Source organism: Saccopteryx leptura, chromosome 1, assembly GCF_036850995.1.
Source record: "Saccopteryx leptura isolate mSacLep1 chromosome 1, mSacLep1_pri_phased_curated, whole genome shotgun sequence".
Lineage (NCBI taxonomy): Eukaryota > Metazoa > Chordata > Mammalia > Chiroptera > Emballonuridae > Saccopteryx > Saccopteryx leptura.
Window position 1 is genome coordinate 391,845,356 of NC_089503.1, and position 23,055 is coordinate 391,868,410.

Consider the following 23,055-nt stretch of genomic DNA (forward strand, 5'->3'; position numbering starts at 1 on the left):
ACTAATTCTGGCAGACAGACACCAGGGGAGGTTGAAATCGGACTAAAGACTCTTGGTGTCTGCGGTGAATCAGTAGAGTGAATGTCATCTCTTTTTTTTTTTTTTTTTTTAATGTTTTATTTATTTATTTTAGAGAGGAGAGAGAGAAAGAGAGAGAGAGAGAGAGGGAGAGAAGGGGAGAGGAGCTGGGAGTACCAACTCCCATATGTGCCTTGACCAGGCAAGCCCAGGCCTCGATCTGGTGCCCTCAGCATTCCAGGTCGATGCTCTATCCACTGTGCCACCACAGGTCAGGCAAATGTCATCTCTTTATCTTTGCTACCACCTGGCTGGTGCTGGCACGGTGGACAGAGCATTGACCTGGGGTGCTGAGGTCCCAGGTTCAAAACTCTATGGTCACTGGCTGAGCACAGGCTCATCTGGCTTGAGTGTAGACACTCACCTAGCTTGAGTGCCGGGTGGCCGGCTTGAGTGTGGGATCCCAGACATGGTCCCATGGTCACTGGCTTGAAGCCCAAGGTCTCTGGCTTGAGCCCAAGGTCGCTGGCTTGAGCCCAAGGTCGCTGGATTGAGCCCAAGGTCGCTGGATTGAGCACAGGGTCACTGGCTCAGTGGGAGCCCCCCTCCCAGGTCAAGGCACATATGAGCAATCAGTCAATGAACAACTAAGGTGCCACAACTACGAGTCAATGCTTCTCATCTCTCTTCTTCCTGTCTCTCTCTCTCTTTCTCTCCTGCTTAAAAGAAAGAAATGTATAGCTACAAAAGCAAGAGGCATTTCAGTTATGCCTAAGAAGAACTAACAGTATCCACTCAGGAATTACAAGTAATCTGGACCTGTGGGGGCAGAAACAAGAGAGCATTACCCCCAATGAGCCTTGCAGGGGTCGTCAAACTTTTTATAAAAACCGCCCACCTTTGCAGTGCTGGTTAACCTGGTCCCTACCGCCCACTAGTGGGCGTTCCAGCTTTCATGGTGGGCGGTGGTGGAGCAACCGAACGGCGCCGCGATTGGCCCACAGCTTATGACCAGTCCCTAGTCGTCCTGTCTCTGCTCTCTCCCCACGGACTGACTCACGCTCAGAGCACATTTACAAATGCTCCCGGCCCCTGGTTCCTGTCCTGTGAGAGAAGCCCTTGACATTCTTTTTTGTTTGTTTGTTTGTTTTGTTTGGTTTTTTGTATTTTTCTGAAGCTGGAAACGGGGAGAGACAGACAGACTCCCGCATGCGCAGGACCGGGATCCACCCGGCACGCCCACCAGGGGCGACGCTCTGCCCACCAGGGGGTGTCGCTCTGCCCCTCCGGGGCATCGCTCTGTTGGGACCAGAGCCACTCTAGCGCCTGGGGCAGAGGCCACGGAGCCATCCCCAGCGCCCGGGCCATCTTTGCTCCAATGGAGCCTTGGCTGTAGGAGGGGAAGAAAGAGACAGAGAGGAAGGAGGGAGGGTGGAGAAGCAAATGGGCGCTTCTCCTATGTGCCCTGGCCGGGAATCGAACCCGGGTCCCCCACACGCCAGGCCAATGCTCTACCGCTGAGCCAACCGGCCAGGGCCTAGCCCTTGACATTCTGAAGAAACGGAGAAGTTGAATGGGGAAACTGATTGAGAGAACCAAGTCTATCATAGTCTATATAAAATATTTCCCCTTAGGATTTTATATATATATTTTATATATATATAATTTGTTCTGGGGTATTTTTTAGCTTGACTAAATTTTTTTTTATTCATTTTAGAAAGGAGAGAGAGAGAGAGAGAGAGAGAGAAGGGGGAGGAGCAGGAAGCATCAACTCCCATATGTGCCCTGACCAGACAAGTGCAGGGTTTTGAACCAGCAACCTCAGCGTTTCAGGTCAAAGCTTTATCCACTGCGCCACCACAGGTCAGGTTTGACTAAGTTTATTTTTAATTTTCTTTTTTTAGAGAAAGAGACAAGAAGGTGGGGGAGGAGAGAGATGAGAACCATCAACTCATAGTTGCAGCACCTTAGTTGTTCATTGACTGCTTTCTCATACGTGCCTTGACCTGGGGGGCTCCAGCTGAGCCAGTGGCCCCTTGCTCAAGCCAGTGACCTTGGGCTCAAGCCAGGGACCCTGGGATCATGTCTGTGACCCCATGCTGAAGCTGGTGACTCGCTCTCAAGCCAGCAACCTCAGGGTTTCACGCTGGGTCCCTCAGTGTCCTGGGCCCACGCTCAGTCCACGGTGCCACCCTGGTCAGGCAGGATTATATTTTAAATAGTGTTAAATACTGACTCGAGTACTAGTAATTTCAGGGATTACACAGAAGCCCTCAGATCAGCCTTACAGTGTGATCATTATTTATAACTTCACTTCTGGGGGCGGGGAGGAAATGTGCCCCTGATCCCAAGCGGATTAAAACTGACACTGGAGAACACACACCTTTGAGTCGGGCTGTTTTTTGTTTTTTTTTTTTTTTTTTTCCTGAAGCTGGAAACGGGGAGAGACAGACAGACTCCCGCATGCGCCCGACCGGGATCCACCCGGCACGCCCACCAGGGGCTACGCTCTGCCCATCTGGGTGTCGCTCTGTCGCGACCAGAGCCACTCTAGCGCCTGGGGCAGAGGCCAAGGAGCCATCCTCAGCACCCCCAGGCCATCTTTGCTCCAATGGAGCCTTGGCTGCAGGAGGGGAAGAGAGAGACAGAGAGGAAGGAGAGGGAGGGGTGGAGAAGCAGATGGGCGCTTCTCCTGTGTGCCCTGGCCGGGAATCGAACCCAGGACCTCCACACGCCAGGCGGACGCTCTACCACTGGAGTCGGGCTGTTTTATGTGTGATTGACGGGGACCAGCACTGAGGGCTGTGTGCCCCTCCCCTCGGGTCTCCAAGTTCAGTCCAAAGTGGGGGAGGCAGGGAGGGGGGCCTACCTGTTCCGGCCGATGCTGGCGTCCTGCGAGAGAGAAAGAACACGCCCTTGGTTCTCGCAGGTCCATCCCCTCAGAGATCCCGTCACTGTCATCGTGTTTTCTTCCTGAGCCTGTTGGCTCGACACTCTCCTCCTCCAGAGAGTTTCCTCACCTGTTCGTGCCCCGCCTCCCTATGAACTGAACTGATCTCTCTCGGTCTCAGCCTGGTCCCGGGGTGGGGGGAGGGTGTCCTGCCCCCACCCCCACCCCCCAACTAAGGCCAAGGCCGGGTGGAGAGCACAGACCCAGCCTTGCGTGTTTTCAGCCAGACCCCATGAGAAGCAGGCTAACAGTCATCGCAGCAGGCCCCGGGGACTGAGTGAGCTCTCTCTCTCTGGGAGCCTGAGGCCCGGCCGACCCTCCGGGGACTGAGTGAGCTCTCTCTGGGAGCCTGAGGCCCGGCTGACCGGGGACTGAGTGAGCTCTCTCTGGGAGCCTGAGGCCCGGCTGACCGTCCGGGGACTGAGTGAGCTCTCTCTGGGGGCCTGAGGCCCGGCTGACCGGGGACTGAGTGAGCTCTCTCTGGGGGCCTGAGGCCCGGCTGACCGTCCGGGGACTGAGTGAGCTCTCTCTGGGGGCCTGAGGCCCGGCTGACCGTCCGGGGACTGAGTGAGCTCTCTCTGGGGGCCTGAGGCCCGGCCGACCGTCCGGGGACTGAGTGAGCTCTCTCTGGGGGCCTGAGGCCCGGCTGACCGTCCGGGGACTGAGTGAGCTCTCTCTGGGGGCCTGAGGCCCGGCCGACCGTCCGGGGACTGAGTGAGCTCTCTCTCTCTGGGGGCCTGAGGCCCGGCCGACCGTCCGGGGACTGAGTGAGCTCTCTCTGGGGGCCTGAGGCCCGGCCGACCGTCCGGGGACTGAGTGAGCTCTCTCTGGGAGCCTGAGGCCCGGCCGACCGTCCGGGGACTGAGTGAGCTCTCTCTGGGAGCCTGAGGCCCGGCTGACCGTCCGGGGACTGAGTGAGCTCTCTCTCTCTGGGGGCCTGAGGCCTGGCTGACCGTCCGGGGACTGAGTGAGCTCTCTCTGGGGGCCTGAGGCCCGGCCGACCGTCCGGGGACTGAGTGAGCTCTCTCTGGGGGCCTGAGGCCCGGCTGACCGTCCGGGGACTGAGTGAGCTCTCTCTGGGGGCCTGAGGCCCGGCTGACCGTCCGGGGACTGAGTGAGCTCTCTCTGGGGGCCTGAGGCCCGGCCGACCGTCCGGGGACTGAGTGAGCTCTCTCTCTCTGGGGGCCTGAGACCCGGCTGACCGTCCGGGGACTGAGTGAGCTCTCTCTGGGGGCCTGAGGCCCGGCCGACCCTCCGGGGACTGAGTGAGCTCTCTCTCTCTGGGAGCCTGAGGCCTGGCTGACCGTCCGGGGACTGAGTGAGCTCTCTCTGGGGGCCTGAGACCCGGCCGACCGTCCGGGGACTGAGTGAGCTCTCTCTGGGAGCCTGAGGCCCGGCTGACCGTCCGGGGACTGAGTGAGCTCTCTCTGGGGGCCTGAGGCCCGGCCGAACGTTCTGCACGGATCAGGTCTTATCTCTGCAGCCTCCGGGTGAAGGAAGGTGCTGTTATTATCACCTTCACGTGGACAGAGGTTACAAGGCTTACTAAGCTGAAGGAGCCGGACACAAACCCAAGACCTTGTGACTCCTCACGACATGACGCCCTTGGACATGAGCACGGTGCACGGACAAGGTGTCCGGCCTTTTGGGGGGGGGGGTCTGCATCCTGGTGACCTCTCTGGCAGAAGAGAACTCAGTGACCGTCCCTCCGTCCCTCCCATTGGACATCACCTCAGCTTCCTCCCTGTCCTGCCTCTGTCCTAGCACCGTGCAGCCCGCAGCCCAGCGGCCCCGTCCTGCGGGTCCCTCTCGCGTGCCACGGCGTGGCGGGGAGTCTCTCACTTGTAGGAGCTCGCTTGTCGGCCGCTGACATTTCTCCTCCAGCTCCTGGACCTGGGCCCCCAGCCGGGTGACCTGCTCCGTGACCTTGGAGAGGTAGTCGTCCCTCTCCTTCCGGATCTGCTGCTTCAGCTCGCTCAGCCTGGCCAGCAGGAGGCGCTGCTGCTCCCCCAGCTCCCGCTGCAGCCTGGCGAAGGCGCCTTCCACCTGCTGCTTCTTGCTCTCCATCTGTGCCTGCCGGGGGCGGGGACACGCCTGGTGAGAAAGAGGCTCATGGAGCGGGGCCAGGACCATCGTCTACGTCAGGGGTCCCCAAACTTTTTACACAGGGGGCCAGTTCACTGTCCCTCAGACCATTGGAGGGCCAGACTATAAAAAAAACTATGAACAAATCCCTATGCACACTGCACAGATCTTATTTTAAAGTAAAAAAAACAAAACAGGAACAAATACAATATTTAAAATAAAGAACAAGTAAATTTAAATCAACCAACTGACCAGTATTTCAATGGGAACTATGCTCCTCTCACTGACCACCAATGAAAGAGGTGCCCCTTCCGGAAGTGCGGTGGAGGCCGGATAAATGGCCTCAGGGGGCCGCATGTGGCCCGCAGGCCGTAGTTTGGGGACCCCTGGTCTACGTGCTCGCTCTGGATTAAGAAGGCTAGAGACCTGACCAGGCGGTGGCAAAGTGGATAGAGCGTAGGACTGGGATGCGAAGGACCCAGGTTCAGGACGCGAAGGACCCAGGTTCAAGACCCCAAGGTTGCCAGCTTGAGCGCGGGCTCATCTGGTTTGAGCAAAGCTCACCAGCTTGGACCCAAGGTCGCTGGCTCGAGCAAGGGGTGACTCGCTCTGCTAAAGGCCCGTGGTCAAGGCGCATATGAGAAAGCAATCAATGAACAACTAAGGTGTCGCAACAAAGAATTGATGCTTCTCATCTCCCTCCCTTCCTGTCTGTCTGACTCTATCTTCCCGTCTCTGTCTCTGTCATACACACACACTCTCTCTCTCTCTCACACACACACACATACACACACACACAAAAGAGGGCTAGAGAGTAACTGGTCCCAAGACTCACTCTCCCAATAATGCCCAATAACCACGATGGTAGAAGTAAGTAGGTGTCAGGGTAAATTTACCAGTAACAAGGGCTGTACTCTTGTTTTACCCGGATATTCTAGTCATGGTGCCACAGTATGCTCTCAAAGCCATGCTGAGTGTTTCGAATACCCTTTGCTCGTCTATGATACCGTCTAACCCAGGCACGCACTCCCCTGGAGGCAGGTGGAGAGGCCTATAGTCTTGTTCTCTTTTTTTTTTTTAGAGAGCAACTGAAGCTCTCGAAAAGAGGAAGTTGTAATTAGAGTCAACAGAACTTATCAGAGGAGTGGGTGGTGGCATTGGTCTCAGCCACTGAGGTCACCCTGTATAGGGAATCCTTTGATGGTGGGAGTTAAGGGGTTCTGGAAAGACCTCTCTGTCCCAAACCCTTGGGTCTTCGGTCAAGATCCCAGGCTTCTCACACAGCAGCTTTCCTCCCGATAACTCTGTGGCCCACGGAAAGGTGCAGGGAAGATCAGAGATAGCCCCACCACTGCCCACCGTCCTTGGCCAGCCTTGTGGTCAGGACTAGAATGTGGACACGAACACACACCTTCTGGCCCCAAACATCCCACTGGAAGGCAATGCTTACAGACAGACAGATTGCAATGGGAAGAGAAACAGAGTAGGGGTCAAGAGACCTGGGTTGTAGCCATTTTATCCTAAACCTGGGCTTTGCCATGTGGCTTGGGAGAATCACTTTTCCCAAGGTTCAGTGTTCTGCTCATGAAAATATGACTGATAAGACACGTCTTGGACTAGATGTCAAAACCACTCCCGGCCCTGGCTGGTTGGCTCAGTGGTAGAGCATTGGCCTGGCGTGCAGGAGTCCTGGGTTCAATTCCCGGCCAGGGCACAGAGGAGAAGCGCCCATCTGCTTCTCCACCCCCCCCCCTTCCTCTCTGTCTCTCTCTTCCCCTCCCGCAGCCAAGGCTCCATTGGAGCAAAGATGGTCCGGGTGCTGGGGATGGCTCCTTGGCCTCTGCCCCAGGCGCTAGAAGGGCCCAGATGGGCAGAGCATCGCCCCCTGGTGGGCATGTCGGGTAAATCCCGGTCGGGCGCATGCCGGCGTCTGTCTGACTGCCTCCCCGCTTCTCACTTCAGAAACATACAAAAAACAAAAACAAACAAACAAACAAAAAAGCCAAGCCACTCCTGCCTCTGCTGTTCTCTGGGATCCCACACTCTTGACCCCCAGACGGACCCCAGATGCCCTTGTGCGGAGACAGGACGGGAGGTGAACGGGAAGAGTTTTCCGTTCTTTTCAGCCAGGAGACAGAGAGCAAGCTTCCCCAGAGAGTCTGCTAAGAAAACGCCCAGAGAGAGAACGCCGATCACGTGGCCTTTACCAGCAGCGCCTGGAGCTTCCGGTCTTCCTGACCCTTGACGTCCTCTGTCCCAGCTCTCTCCGCATTCAGAGCCGCCAGCTGCCTCCGGAGACGGTCCTGGGGGGGGGTGTTGGGAAGAAAGAGGGGGCCTCATTCCTCATGGAACTCACAGATATCATGTCCACCCTGTTCCTGGCACACCGGTGAGTGCGAAGAATCCAAAGGTGGGAAAGACGCCGTCCTGGTCCCTAAAGAGATGGCCGTCCAGGGCAGAGGCTGGTCACCACTGGTCACAATAGATACAGACGAGGGCAGTGATCGAGGGGGCACACACACAGTAGATGGGAACACAGAGGAAGGGACAGTTCTGCCTCTGGGGAGGAGAGAAGGTGTTCAGAGAGCGAAACTCACTCACCGGGGGCCTCGAAAGATACGCTTCCGGTTGGATAAGAGAAGGGGAGGAGAGGACTTAATGCCTCTGAACTTAAAATTGGTAGACTGGCTGCCTGACCAGGCGGTGGTGCAGTGGATAGAGCGTCGGCCTGGGATGCTGAGGACCAGGTTCAAGACCCTGAGGTCGCCATCTTTTTTTTTTTTTTTTTACAGAGACAGAGAGTGAGTCAGAGAGAGGGATAGACAGGGACACACAGACAGAAACAGAGAGAGATGAGACGCATCAATCATTAGTTTTTCATTGCCTGTTGCAACACCTTAGTTGTTCATTGATTGCTCTCTCGTATGTGCCTTGACCGTGGGCCTTCAGCAGACTGAGTGACCCCCTGCTTGAGCCAGTGACCTTGGGTTCAAGCTGGTGAGCTTCTGCTCAAACCAGATGAGCCTGCGCTCAAGCTGGCGACCTCGGGGTCTCGAACCTGGGTCCTCTGCATCCCAGTCCGACACTTTATCCACTGCGCCACCGCCTGGTCAGGCTGAGGTTGCCATCTTGAGCAAGGGGTAACTGGCTTGATTGGAGTTCCCCTATCACCCCCTCCCCCCCGTCAAGGCACGTATGAGAAAGCAATCAATGAACAATTGAAGAGCCCGAGAAACACTTCCATTCCTGTGACAGATGACCGGAACGGGTCATGCCCCTAAGACCAGATGGCTACTGCCACACCACCTTTCTCAATAAGAGGGGCGGTGTCTGCAGGGTGTCCTCCCTGCCCCTCTCTTTGCTCCGAGCACCCCGTGGTCAGAGCCATAGTTAGTCTGGATCCTGGGCGGTAGCCCGCGGGAGATCCCGCCGCCGTGCACGGAGACTCTCCTTCCTTCCATGCTGTGGGGTCCCCTGAGGGCTGGCGCTGAAGCCCCCGCCACTGTGAATGACCACACACCCAGCGGAACCACGTGCCCCAGGCTGGGAGTGCTCCAGCGTCCCACCAGCCTTGGGTCCCCTGACAGGTGGCCACGACCCTTCATCCAGATCCCCATCCCCTCCTCCAGGACACTACACCGCCCTGTCCCCACGGGTCCGTGCCCTGTCCCCACGGGTCCGCGTGCAGCCACACTCCTCACCCGGTAGGGCCGGATGGCCTCTTCCAGGAAGCCCACCGTGTGGTCCTGGTGGGAGGGGCCTTCTCGGCACAACACGCAGAGGAACTCGGCGTCGTTCTCGCAGAAGAAATAGATCTTCTCACCGTGCTCGCCGCAGCACGTCTCCCCCAGGGGCCCCAGGGGCACCGGGACCGTGAGGGTCTCTGTCTGCTCTGCCTCCTTACAGAAGGGACAGAGCAGGACCCTGCTGGAGGGCTGGGCCCCCATGTGGGAGGCCGGGGGGCAGCACCACGGGCAGAAGGTGTGTCCACAGGAGCCGGTCACTGCATCCTCCAGGGGCTCCCGGCAGAGGGGACAGGTGGCCTCCTCCTGGGAGGAGGTGGAGAACATCACTGTGCCTTCCGGGGACCATCCACTCAGGGCTCTGCCTCGGGCCGCATGCACGCCCTTTCCCTGACACAGGGTCTCTTTTCCATGAGTCACAGACAGAGAGGAACAGGAGGCCAGGGGACAGGAAGGCAGGATGTCGTCTGGGCAGGGAAGCCACCAGGCCCCGCCTCCTGGGCTTCCCAGAGCCGGGCCACCACCCCTCAGCCAAGTTGGGGTTCAAACTCCAAGGAGACACTTGGATCACGCAGCATTGCCCCGCGGTGTGGCCTGGCCGGCCTGTTCTCCACGCCCCCCGGCCTTTCCGGTCCCTGGAAGTGGGGAGCGCGGTGCGTCGTGAGGTCACCGGGAGATGGGTGGGTTTCCCGGAACCCCTCCCTTGGCCACGGTGGGGTGTGGAGACTTGGGGAGGAGACGCTGCGTCCTGCCTGGTGGCCCAGCTGGGAGCCATAAACTCGGGCTTGCCCACAGCGTGCAAAGTCCAGCTGGAGGTGACGGGCTGCAGGCCTCGCCCTGCTCAGGCACCCGGTTCTCGCCCCTGCCCCCCCCTTTCCCTGGCCGGACTGGTCTCCCCGAAAGTCCTCGCCCGCCCCGCCCCCAGCACCAGCGCCCCCCCCCACCCCGGGAGTCCCGGGAACGTGGTCCTGCAGTTTCAGTTTTTGACCACAGGTGGGAGAGGATAAGAAAGAGACCGTGTAACACAGACGACTCGGGTGGGTCAGATCTAGAAAACTCACTTAGGTCGTTCATGAGATAAACCGGAGTGACCACGTTTATCTGTAAGCAACACGCAGTTTCATATTACTTTATCCCCTCTGATGACAGCCCCTGGGGGGAAGGTGAGGTTGCCTCCATTTTGCAGAGAAGGAGGTGTGGGGGGGGGAGAGGCGCCTTCTCCCCCCTCCACTCCCGGCCCCCACCCCGCCCCCTGCCGTGGAAGTGGGAACCCGAGCGCGCGAGCGCTCCTCCGCGACTCCCACTCCCCGCACCTCCGCGGATCGATCTTCATCCGCGCCCCTGCAGCTGTCAGCAAACCCAGGGACAGCTTCTCTGTTCTCCCACGGACCGGCCCCACCCTGCGCCACTCCCTCGCGGGTCGGCTGCCCTGTGCCTCGCCCTCCTCCCAGCCTGCCTGCCTGCCTTCCTGGAGCACAGCCCGGGGGCTGTGCTGTCTGTCCCACCCTGTCCTGTCCCCGGCACAGCTGGCTGCTGACAGTGACACGTGGCCATTCCGAGTGAGTGGTGCTGTCCGTGAACATACGCCCCAGATTTCAAAGACAGCACCAACGGATGAAATAGTTCATTACTAGTATATTTTTATTAAGAGAGAGAGAGACAGGGACAGACAGGAAGGGAGAGTGGTGAGAAGCATCAACTCATAGCTGCAGCACCTTAGTTGTTCATTGATTGCTTTCTCATATGTGCCTTGACGGGGGGGGGGGGGAGCTCCAGCTGAGCCAGTGACCCCTTGCTCAAGCCAGCGACAACAGGATCATGTCTACAATCCCATGGTCAATTTGGAGACCTCAGAGTTTCAAACCTGGGTCCTCAGCATCCCAGGCGGACACTCTATCCACTGTGCCACCACCCTGTCAGGCTGATTACTAATTTTTATACTGATTACTAAAGTGATGGCCCTGGCCGGTTGGCTCAGTGATAGAGCGTCGGCCTGGCATGCAGGAGTCCCGGGTTCGATTCCCGGCCAGGGCACACAGGAGAAGCGCCCATCTGCTTCTCCACCCCTCCCCCTCTCCTTCCTCTCTGTCTCTCTCTTCTCCTCCCACAGCCAAGGCTCCATTGGAGCAAAGATGGCCTGGGCGCTGAGGATGGCTCTGTGGCCTCAGGTTCTGGTTGTGACAGAGTGACACCCCAGATGGGTGGAGCATCGCCCCCTGGTGGGCGTGCCGGGTGGATCCCGGTCGGGCACATGCGGGAGTCTGTCTGACTGCCTCCCCGTTTCCAACTTCAGAAAAATACAAAAAAAAAAAATGATAACACTGGAGGATAAGTAAAACATTAAAAATTGTTTTCACTTTTTATGTTTTATATTATGGCTCTGAGAAAGGTTTAGATTGCATACGTGGCTCACATTGTATTTTAATTGGACAGCACGACTCTATGACACACAGGCCTGAATCCAAAGTATGGCTACCCACTTTTTAAAAAAGTTTTTTAATTGATTAATTTTAGAGAGGAAGGAGAAGGGAAAGAGAGAGAGAGAAACATCAATTTATTGTTCCACTTATTTATGCATTCATTGGTCGATCCTTGTACGTGCCCTGACCGGGGATTGAACCCTCAACCTTGGGTGGCTTTAACCACTGAACTACCCAGCCAGGGCCTGGCCACCCACTTTTCTATTTGTGTATCTTGGGCAAAACAATAAATAAACTGGTTGAGCCCAGCTAATACCCTAATAGCAGGGACGCGGCAGAGCAGACAGGAGCTGAAAGTGAGACGCTCTGTTTCAGGGCGAGGGGCGGGGGCAGTCGTCCTGATAAAGGCTGCCTGTTCCTGTCTTGTTTCTCCTCCCCCACGCGGACGGCTGTCTGGAAGCCGGGGCAGGCCCGCCGGGCGTCCCTGGCCAAGGAGCCTGTGCGCGTTCTCAGGCGCAGCCCCCTTATCTCCGTCCCCACACCCCCCTGGGCAGGCTGATACCGCCCATCTCCGTGGAGACAGCTGGCCGCAGGCAGGGGGGCTGGGCGGCTGCACGGGCTCTCCCTCCTGCCCCCACGAGAAGAACGATCCCTTTCCACCGTGGACGGGTGAGGTCCCACCGCTTGCTCTCTGCTGGGAAAGCCTCCGCGTGGACGGAAGGCGCCGCGCGTCCGGGTCATGGGCGCCCCTCCATAGAGAACAGAGGTCGTCTCTAGAAGGCCGTGACCCCCTCTCTCCCTCCCCCACCGCTGCTGTTTCCCCCAGTCCGCGGGTGGAAGCTGTGTGTATGTTCCTGTGTGTGGAGAACGTCAGCGCCCTGGCCATCCCAGACGCACGTGGGTGGGCACCTTGCCCTTGTGTGCCGGTGGGTGTTTAACACGTGCCGGCTGCGTGCACAGGTTTGCGCGTGAGTGTGGGTCCTCACTGCCCTCCCAGCCAAGCAGCAAAGGGTGACCTCCAGAGGCCCCCCGGGGCGGCCGCACCATGGCCTCGGCCCCTTCGGTGTCCAGCCTGCAGGACGAGGTGAACTGCCCCATCTGCCAGGGCGCCCTGCGGGAGCCGGTCACCATCGACTGCGGCCACAACTTCTGCCGCGGCTGCCTGGCTCGTTACTGCGAGATCCCGAGCCCGGACCCCGAGGAGCCGCTCACCTGCCCGCTCTGCAAGGAGCCTTTCCGCCCCGGGAGCTCCCGGCCCAACTGGCAGCTGGCCAGCGTGGTGGAGAGCATCGAGCGGCTGAAGCTGGCCGCGGGGCCGGGCTCGGAGGAGGACGCCTGTCCGGAGCACGGGGAGAAGCTCTACTTCTTCTGCGAGGACGACGAGAGGCAGCTGTGCGTGGTGTGCCGGGAGGAGGCCGCGGAGCACCGCGCCCACACGGTGCGCTTCCTGCAGGACGCGGCGGGGCCCTACAGGGTAGGAGGCCGCGCGGCGGGGCGGGCGGGGCGGGGGGCGTCGCGACCGAGAGCATCGGGTCCAAACGCTGTGCATCATTTGGGCCACCATGGAACCAAATTCTATCTTCTGACTTCTGCCGTCACCAGGGCCACAGGGCCAGGCCTAGAAGATGATGCGTTTGTGTCTGCGTGGTTCACTGGCCGCCGGCGCAGGAGGGGCGCTCGGTCCACACCTGTTGAATGAATATGTGACCAAAATGTGAGTCCGTGATTGTGTGTGTGTGTGAAGTGTGTTGGTGTTCGAGGGAATTGGCCCAGATGGTGTGAGGGGGACCCATGACGGCGTGTTTACCAGCGTGTGCACGGCACTTGGGTGAGGTCTCACTGTGTGTGAGTGTGTGTGTGTGTGTGTGTGTGTGAAGTGCGTTGGTGTTCGAGGGAATCGGCCCAGATGGTTTGAGGGGGACCCATGTCGGCGTGTTTACCAGCGTGTGCACGGCGCTTGGGCGAGGTCTCACTGTGTGTGTGTGTGTGTGTGAGTGAGTGTGTGTGTGAGTGTGTGTGTGTGTGTGTGAAGTGTGTTGGTGTTCGAGGGAATCGGCCCAGACGGTGTGAGGGGGACCCATGACGGCGTGTTTACCAGCGTGTGCACGGCGCTTGGGCGAGGTCTCACTGTGTGTGTGTGTGAGTGTGTGTGTGTGTGTGTGTGAAGTGTGTTGGTGTTCGAGGGAATCGGCCCAGACGGTGTGAGGGGGACCCATGACGGCGTGTTTACCAGCGTGTGCACGGTGCTTGGGCGAGGTCTCACTGTGTGTGTGTGTGTGTGTGTGTGTGTGTGAAGTGTGTTGGTGTTCGAGGGAATCGGCCCAGACGGTGTGAGGGGCACCCATGTCGGCGTGTTTACCAGTGTGTGCGTGGCGCTTGGGCGAGGTCTCACTGTGTGTGTGTGTGAGTGTGTGTGTGTGTGTGTGAAGTGTGTTGGTGTTCGAGGGAATCGGCCCAGACGGTGTGAGGGGCACCCATGTCGGCGTGTTTACCAGTGTGTGCACGGCGCTTTGGCGAGGTCACTGTTTGAGTGTGTAAACGTAACTGGGTGCTCGTGTGGTTGTGAATGAACTGGTGTTTCTATAGAAACACACGTGTGGGTTAAGTCAATACAAGGGGTGCGTGATTTTATCTGTCCTTAAGGGAGCGTGGGCTGGTTTTCATCGTTTGGGTATTGTGTTTTTAGGAGAAGTGGGTGCATGTGTCAGTTAATTCGTGTTTGGTGATGAGAGTTCTAGATGCTTCTGAATTGACCTGTATGAACACTTAACGTGTGTATAGCTGCTCCTAACGCTATTCTTGAGCAAACAGTTTTAAAACAGCGGACTGATGATTTTTGCATGATTCAAGTTTCTTCTCCTCTTCGAATTGTGCACAGAAAATCCTACCACTTTTTAACAAGAGAGGGTTCTCTGGGTGTGTTCCCCTCGGGGGACATCATTTCAAAGATGGGCGTATCCGGCTGAGGACAGGTGCCAGGTTCCACTTCCCAGAGGCGAAGGGAGCCAGGGCGTCCCACCTGAAGGAGAAGCCAGCCACAGCCTGTGCAGCCACAGGGTCAAGGGGCAGAGCCCCGCCAGACCAGGCGGTGGCGCAGTGGGTAGGGCATCGGACTGGCACGTGGAGGACCCAGGTTCGAAACCCCGAGGTCACCGGCTTGAGCCCAAAGGTCACTGGCTTGAGCAAGGGGTCACTTGCTCTGCTGTACCCCCTCCCCCCCAGTCAAGGCACACGTGAGGAAGCAATCAATAAACAACTAAGGTGCTACAATGAAGAATTGATGCTTCTCATCTCTCTTCCTTCCTGTCTGTCCCTCTCTCTGACTCTTGCCCTGTCTCTGTCAAAAAAAAAAAACCCACCAAAAAAACGGGGGAGGGGGAGACACAGCCCCAATCAGAGCTCTTGGAGGTCAAAGCCAGAGAAAAAGCACCCAAAGAGCGTGACCTGTGAAGGACAAGGACGTCCCAGGCTCTGTCACCCCAGGGACTGACTCCTGCCCCTGGGTCCATCCCTTCCGGGAGGCAGAGAGTCGGATGAGGTGACAGCCCTTTGCAAACCATTGTTTCCGTCTTGAATATTTCATGCTCCTTCTCTCTAGGAACAGATTCAGAAGTGTCTTGAGTGTCTAAGAAAAGAGAGAGAGGAGATTCTAGAGGTCCAGTCAAGAGAAGATCAAAGGATACAAGTCCTCCTGGTAGGACATCACCCCTGCCCGCCCCCCCCCCCCGTCCTCAGAGGCCACCACCTCCCTGAGACACTAGTCTTCAACCTTATTCTTAGTTTGAACCCGACCCCATCACTAACTAGCAACTCTCTCTTCCCGTTTACTTTTTTCTGCAAAGTAGAGATTTAAATCTTTTTCACTGCCTCGTGGCGTTTCTGTAAGGACTGAAATGAGATGGCGCTTGTAACGCAACTCAGTGCCGCGCACGTGCTCTGCACACCTTTGCAAAAGGCAGGGAGGGGGTCGGGGGTCCCCAGAGCCTCGCCTCTGCCTCCTCTGAGGCACTGGACGGTCAGCTGCCCGAGGTCGCCGCTGAGGGCAGGTGGACAGGGAGCTGCTGCCTTTCCAAGCCCCTCCGGGGACCTGGCTTGAGTGGGGGATGCGGGGGCTCTGGTTTCACCACCGGGCCTTGGAGGGTGTGGATGTGGCCCGGAGGGAGATGGGAGTGGAGTAAAGAAAAAGAAGGAGAGAACGAAGGAGAGGAAGAGGAACAGGAGGAGGAGGAGGAGGAGGAGGAGGAGGAGCTTCCCGCCGCCTTCCCTCTGGTCCCTGCAGACCCAGGTGGCCACCAAGAGGCAGCGGGTCATCTCCGAGTTTGCCTACCTGGGCCAGTTCCTGGAGGAGCAGTGCAGCGTCCTCCTGGCCCAGCTGCAGAGGCTGGACGGGGACATCCTGCAGCAGAGGGACGAGTTCGAGGTCCTGGTCCGCGGGGAGCTGGGCCGGTTCAGCGCCCTGATCGCAGAGCTGGAGGAGAAGAAGGACAAGCCCGCCCGGGAGCTCCTGACGGTGAGACCTGCCCGCTGGGCGTCCTGGCGTCTCCGGCGTCTTCCCTCTGCCTGAACCACGTCTCCTTCACTCCTACACGTCTGCATCCCCGGGGAAGGCGGGTCGCAGGACCAGGAGTCCTCAGCCCTGCTGCCCGTCCACCAAACAGGGAAGACACTTTCCTTACCCACCTCTCAGGGGTTTGTTGTGCGAACACCCCACAGAAAGTACAAGTGAAAGTAGCAGAGGGAGTCCTGGCCGGTTGGCTCAGTGGTAGAGCGTCGGCCTGGTGTGTGGAAGTCCTGGGTTCAATTCCTGGCCAGGGCACACAGGAGAAGTGCCCATCTGCTTCTCCACCCTTCCCCCTCTCCTTTCTCTCTGTCTCTTTCTTCCCCTCCCACAGCCAAGGCTCCATAGGAGCAAAGTTGGCCCGGGTGCTGAGGACGACTCCATGGCCTCCACCTTAGGTGCTAAAAAGAGCTCTGTTGCTGAGTAACGGAGAAAAGGCCCCAGATGGACAGAGCATCGCCCCCTGGTGGGCATGCCAGGTGGATCCTGGTCAGGCACATGCAGAGTCTGTCTCTCTGCCTCCCCGCTTCTCACTACAGAAAAATACATAATAATGCTGATAATAATAATAATAATAATAAAAGAAAGTAGCAGGTGGAAAAGCATCAGGTCCTATGCAAACAAGTGTCAGCTGCTGCCACCAGGGCAGACCCATCTCCGCGCCCCTGCCCGCCAGCCAGGACGCTCTTCCTGGTCTAGTTCACTTCCTCACGCTGGAGGGGAAAGTGGACATCGGGGTCCCAACAAGGCATCAGGAAGGCAGCGTGATGTAGGGGGACACACTCCGAGGAGCAGGAGACCTTGGGTGGGTGGGACTTGCCTCTGCCTCCAACAGCAGGGGGCAGACCACTGGGTCTGCGAGGTCAAGGGGGGGGGGGGCTCCGTGACACCGGACGCCCTGCAAAGACCGAAACCGCGGTGACTCTAAGGATGTGAGAACACGGTATTTTGTCTTTTTTAGGCAGGTGGAAACTGAATCCTTGCTCTCTCTCTCTCCCTCTCTCTCTCTCTCCCTCTCTCTCTCTCTCCCCCCCTCCCAGAATATCAGAAGCACTCTGATAAGGTAAGTGATACAGTTCTCCTTTCCCCAATATACAAAACATGCCCATGCACCACAGTCCAATTAGTGCCGCACGAACTCACAACATTCTCCCACGAAGGGCAAAGATTCACACGTTCACACGCTCAGACGCACTTCCCCACACGGCGGCAGATTCGCCCGCCTGCAGAGCGCGGCCCAAGCCTGGGCAGCGGGGGTGTCTTGTGGGCACCTGCGCGCCCAGTGAGAAGAAGGTGGCTCGGCTAGGTCCCGAGGTCCCGCAAAGGAGAACCCCCAGCTCCGCGATTCTGTCTCCAGGTGTGAAACCAGAAAGTGCCGAAAACCAGAGGCTGTGTCCCCTGAGCTGGGCCAGAGGATCCGGGACTTCCCCCAGCAGGCGCTCCTGCTGCGGAGGGAGGTGAAGACGTTTCTGGGTGAGTGCTTCCGGGACCCCACGGGACGCAGGGGGCGGGAGCCCTGCAGGGGGCGGGAACCCAGCTCTGGGCTCAACCCCCCCCCCCATGGCTGTACCTCCACGCTGCCTCACACCGGGAAGGTTTGTGTCCCCCCCACCCCCATCCAGTGCCTTCTCTGCCTTATTGCAGATCTCATAAAATCTGCTGATTGGGGTGATGTGATGATAAAAAAACGGAATAATAAGCCCTGGCCAGATGGCTCAGTGGTAGAGCACTGCCCAGCATGTAGGAATCCCAGGTTCGATTCCTGGCCAGGGCACACAGGAGAAGCGCCCATCTGCTTCTCCACCCCTCCCCCTCTCCTTCCTCTCTGTCTCTCTCTTCCCCTCTCGCAACCAAGGCTCCATTGGAGCAAAGTTGGCCTGGGTGCTGGGGATGGCTCTGTGGCCTCTGCCTCAGGCGCTAGAGTGGCTCTGGTTGCAACAGAGCAACACCCCAGATGGGCAGAGCATCGCCCCCTGGTGGGCGTGCCGGGTGGATCCCGGTCGGGCGCATGCGGGAGTCTGTCTGTCTGCCTCCCAGTTTCCAACTTCAGAAAAATACCCCCAAAAATAATAAAAATAATAAAAAAAAAAAGGGAATAATAAAAGTGCAGGTTTCTGGGAAAATTTAACTGACTTGAAAAAAACACTCATGCTTGGCCAGTGCTGGCACAGTGGATAAAGCATCAACCCAGAAAGCTGAGGGCGTCCCTGGTTAGAAACTGCAAGGTCACCGGCTTGAGCGCAGGGTCATCGGCATGATCCCACGGTTGCTGGCTTGACTTGACCATCCCCCTCCCCTGCCCGGTCAAGTCAATGCAAGAAGCAGTCAGTGCACAACTAAAGTGAAGCAACTACCAGTTGATGCTTCTCTCTCTCTCTCTCTCTCTCTCTCTCTCAAATCAGTTAAGGACACACAAATTTTCTTAAATTGGCATTAGCAGTAAGAAAGATAACAATAAAATCTATCATTCTCGATAATTTAAACAACCCACAGAAGCATTTGTAGTACGTGATAAGTTTTTTGGGTTTTTTTTTTTTTTCTGAAGGAGAAGCGGGGAGGCAGTCAGACAGACTCCTGCAAGTGCCTGACCAGGATCCACCTGGCATGCCCACCAGGGGGCGATGCTCTGCCCATCTGGGCCGTTGCTCTGCTGCAACTGGAGCCATTCTAGCACCTGAGGCAGAGGCCAAGGAGCCATCCTCAGTGCCCGGGCCAACTTTGCTCCAATGGAGCCTCGGCTGTGGGAGGGCAAGAGAGAGACAGAGAGAAAGGAGAGGGGGAAGGGTGGAGAAGCAGATGGGCGCTTCTCCTGTGTGCCCTGGCCAGGAATCGAACCCGGGACTTCCACATGCCTGGCTGACACTACTGCTGAGCCAACTGGCCAGGGCCATGATAAGCTTTTGATAATGAAGACTGTTCATTACTCACCAGCAGCACTATCTCTGTTTGCCCCGTGGTGGTGGACTCCCCTCCCTCCTCCTTCTCTCCCTTCCTCGTTTAGGCTGTTCTCAGACTCACACTGCCCCTCTGGGAATGTGCCCCATTTCCCAGAAGAGGGTGTGGAGGATTTGACAGGAAAGTCAGGAATGTGGCCCTGTGCCAACCCCTACCCCCTCACACACACATATGACATCATGAATGATGTCACCCGTTTTTAAATGACCCACCCACAAAGGTGCCACCCTAGAAGAACTTTCCCCATGAGTTCACTTACTGTAACTATGTCCAGGGCCCCTGGCAGTGAAAGAAATTTTACTCTGATAAAAAGACTGATGTGTGACTATCCCCCAAATTTCCAAGAAAAACACTTATCCATTCATTAAATCGATTTTTTTTTAATAGTGAGAGAGAGACAGACAGACAGGAAGGGAGAGAGATGAGAAGCATCCATTCTTCCTTGCAGCACTTTAGTTGTTTATGATTTGCTTTCTCATATGTGCCTTTACTGGGGGGGGGGGTGCTCCAGCTGAGCCAGTGGCCCCTTGCTCAAGCCAACAACCTTGGGCTTCAAGCCAGCAACCTCTGGGCTCAAGCCAGTGACCATGGGTCATATCTCAAGCCAGTGACCTTGAGGTTCAGAACCTGGGTCTTCAGCATCCCAGCTGACACTCTATCCATTGCGCCACCGCCTGGTCAGGCGAGTAGATCTTTTTTGAGCATTTACTATGTCCTTGGCTCTGTGCAAAGAACTGGAGTGAGCAGGACAGACAGCGCCCTTGCCTGCTCAGGGCTACGGGAGAGGGTCTCCAGGTGGGCTCCTACCAGCAGCAGCAGTCCTGTGAACCCGTTAGATGTGCAAACTCTCAGTTTGACCTGGGTCAACTGAGTCAGAAACCGGTGTTCCCCCCGCGAGTGCCCCTAGGGGACACCGACGAAGCTCAAGTTCAGGACACTGGTCTGGAGGGCTCGAGCTCCCATTCTTCTGGGCCCCTTCCCTTCCCTGGGCCTCAGTTTCTCCGTCATTAACTGTCCTATGGTTTTCTGAGATGAATGAAATCTCATCCTGCTTTATTCCCTCTTTACAGAAAAACTGTGCTTTGAGTTGGACTATGAACCAGGTGAGCAGCCCGCGTCTGGATGGGAGGGAGAGAGGAATCTAAAACTGGAAAGGAAATACAGTAGCTATGTATGCACACACACACAAACACACCCACATAAATACACACACTCGTCACCTGTGCAGGGCTGCCAGGGGACAGAGGACAGGTGTCCACGCACACCACTACCTGGCATCAGCTCCCGTTCCGAGCTACACATGACGGTGGGGCAGAAAAAGCCTCAAGCAAAATGGGACACGGTCTATCAGGGAAGGCTTCCTGGATGAGGGGTGCTTTGGCCCAGGTGGACAAGCTGTTGTTCTCTATCAGCATCTGTGGCCCTGAGAAGCCGCAGAGCTGTGGGGAGGGACTCCCCCACCCGCGCCCACGTCTGAATGGATCGCTGTGTCTCAGCGTACGAGATCCGAGAGTCATAGCAAGTCTGCAGAATCTTGTGTCGTTAGAAAGCGGCTCTCGGACCCCGGCTGCTTTAGATTTCCGGAGGCAGAGAGGGGCAGAGCCCGGGTGGCCACAGGTGGGGACCGGGAGGGGGGCATCTGTGTCCTCCAGAGTCCCAGGTACAGGACGACAGGGGACAGACGTGTCCACAGCAGGAGGTCAGAGCAGGCAGCCCCCGCTGTGGGCGGCAGTCAACCAGCCGCCAGAGGACTGACAGACAGAAGGACAGGACATGTCCTCTGGGACAGACTTCCTCAGCTTTCACGTGCCTGCGACCGCCTGGGGGCCCTGTTAGAAAATACAGCTCGGTTCCGGTTCCGGTTCCGGTGCCCTGGGGGCGGGGCCTGAGAGCCTATTTCTAACCAGTTCCGGGGCGGGGCCTGAGAGCCTATTTCTAACCAGTTCCGGTTCCGGGGCGGGGCCTGAGAGCCTATTTCTAACCAGTTCCCAGGCGCCGGTCCGCGCAGGCGCCGCACGTGCTGTTGGCAATGAGAGCTCTAACAGGCGGGGGGGGCCAGGGCGACTGGAAGGACATAACACCCCTGCTGACCGGCGTGTCCCTTCGGTCCCCCCACAGCCCGCGTCTCGCTGGACCCGCAGACCTCCCACCCCAAGCTCCTCTTGTCTGAGGACCAGCAGCGGGCTCGGTTCTCCTACAAATGGCAGAACTCGCCGGACAATCCCCAGCGTTTCGACCGGGCCACCTGTGTCCTGGCCCACGGGGGCTTCGCGGCGGGGAGGCACAGCTGGGTGGTGAGCGTGGACCTGGCCCAGGGCGGCAGCTGCACCGTGGGCGTGGTCAGCGAGGACGTGAGGCGGAAGGGGGAGCTCCGGCTGCGGCCGGAGGAGGGGGTGTGGGCCCTGCGGCTGGCCTGGGGCTTCGTCTCGGCGCTGGGCTCCTTCCCCACGCGGGTCATCCTGAAGGAGCAGCCCCGGCAGGTGCGCGTGTCGCTGGACTACGAGGTGGGCTGGGTGACCTTTGCCAACGCGGTCACCCAGGAGCCCATCTACACCTTCACTGCCTCCTTCGCCCAGAAGGTGTTCCCCTTCTTTGGGCTCTGGGGCCGGGGGTCCAGTTTCTCCCTGAGCTCCTGAGAGGGTGACAGTTGTATGTTCCTCTGGGGACAAGGCTCAAAGGGAGGAGTGTAGGGACTTGCGCCCCGGCTGGGTCGCCTGGAAGACTTGAAACAGAAACCGCGGCTTCGGAAGACGTCCCGGAGGCAGGACTTGGGCGAGGACAAGGTGGGGAGACCTTCCATCTGCTGTCAGGCCCTTTGCTCCATGCGCGGTGATAAGGCGGCCAAGGTGTCTGGAGACGGGCCACGGCCATCTGTCCTCACCACCATCCCCACCAGGGCAGAAGCAGCTGCGCAGAGGGAGGAATGCGAATGTGTAGCCGGAAGACCTGGATTCCAGTCCCAGCCTTGTGACCAACCGATGGTGTGATGGGAAGCAGGACTTCCCATTCCTCGCCATCTTGTTTTTTTCTCAAAATAGTGAGGTTCAGCTACTCCTATCCTCAAGAAACACGTATTGTGCGCCCGTGATGAATCAAGCAGTCTGGTCGCCGTTGGTGATATGAAAATTTTAAGTAAATAAAGACTTGTCCCTGGTCTGAAGGAGCTCGTGGGAAGAGACAGGCAGGAACAGGAAATGACGCATCAGGCAATGGGGTGCTGGGGTGGGGGGTGCCCTGGGTGAGAGAAGCTCGGAGGAGGGGGCATAACCCATCCTGGAGGACGGGATGGGTCGGGGATGGCTTTCTGGAGAGGCTGAGTCTCGGCGATGAGTGTGGAGAATGAGGAAAGGGGGAAGCGTCTTCAGAAGAAGGGACGGTAGAACTGGCAGAAGATCTGTAGCCCACGGGAGGTTGGGTCCTTCCCATTGTCCTCGCGAGCTGCTGTCATGCCCCTGACATCACTCAACGCCTCCCTCCTGCTGGGGGTGCCACCTCTGGCTGAGATGAAGACGCAGGACCTCCGTGGGAGGGGGACAAGGGAGACATGGCCATGGACCATGACCCAGGGACCACACTCAACCCCCTGGGGGAAAATCCTTCTCCTGATCTGTGGATCACCACCGCAGATAGAGAAACGAGATGAAGGAGTGAGTCTCAGGTAGCCCAGCTGGGGGGAGAGGAAATGGGACCACCTTCATTGACCCTTGTGCTGGGGAAAGAAACCCAGATGGAGGCAGAGGGGTGAATGCTACCTGTGACATTCAACCCAAAGAATGGAGGGTGCTGTAGGGTGGGACAGGAAGTGACATCGGAGGGACAAGTGGAAGAGAGAAGAGAATTGAGGGTTTGGAGATGTGTGCGTGTGGGTGGAGAACTCTAGGAGAGGCTGCAGCCGGGTGAGGTGTGAAGAGGCTGCAGCCGGGTGGTGGTGGGAGAGGCTGCAGCCGGGTGAGGTGTGGAGAGGCTGCAGCCGGGTGAGGTGTGAAGAGGCTGACAGAGCGCTGGTGACTCCAGGGAGCTCCGTCTGGCACCAGCCCTAACACATGGCTGCCTCGAATCTGGGAAATGATTTCAGCTGTTCCAAGGTGCAATGTTACGTCTTTTGCACAATAAAAATATTGCCCTAACCTGTTTTATTTTCTATAATAATTATTGTTGGTGTTATCTTTTATTCCACTGAAACATCTTCACTGACCGTCTCTGCAATGTTATCTGTTTGTTTTTTCTTTTTCTGATCAGACATAAACTAAAGTGTTCTATTATCTCCCCACTGCAGCCCCTGGGAGGAGTGAGCCACCCAGGGAACAACCTCAGAGGAAGAGGGCA

The 23,055-nt window shown here is 57.7% G+C and overlaps 2 protein-coding genes across 2 annotated transcripts; one reads left to right on the forward strand and one right to left on the reverse strand.

Annotated features, from left to right (window-relative positions):
- Positions 1 to 2,883: 2,883 nt before the first annotated feature.
- On the reverse strand, positions 2,884 to 9,431 carry TRIM15 (tripartite motif containing 15). Its single transcript, XM_066360327.1, has 4 exons — positions 8,755 to 9,431; positions 7,261 to 7,356; positions 4,811 to 5,041; positions 2,884 to 2,910 (listed from the first exon to the last, which is right to left on the reverse strand). The coding sequence occupies exons 1-4, from the start codon at positions 9,121 to 9,123 to the stop codon at positions 2,884 to 2,886; spliced, it is 723 nt and encodes a 240-aa protein (XP_066216424.1). The 5' UTR covers positions 9,124 to 9,431.
- Positions 9,432 to 12,142: 2,711 nt separating this feature from the next.
- On the forward strand, positions 12,143 to 22,847 carry TRIM10 (tripartite motif containing 10). The gene is made up of 8 exons (XM_066359950.1): positions 12,143 to 12,690; positions 14,815 to 14,910; positions 15,496 to 15,726; positions 16,815 to 16,837; positions 17,132 to 17,247; positions 19,800 to 19,832; positions 20,848 to 22,630; positions 22,709 to 22,847. Exons 1-7 carry the CDS (start codon positions 12,262 to 12,264, stop codon positions 21,363 to 21,365), a joined length of 1,446 nt encoding a protein of 481 aa, XP_066216047.1. The 5' UTR covers positions 12,143 to 12,261; the 3' UTR covers positions 21,366 to 22,630; positions 22,709 to 22,847.
- The last annotated feature ends 208 nt before the right edge of the window (positions 22,848 to 23,055 follow it).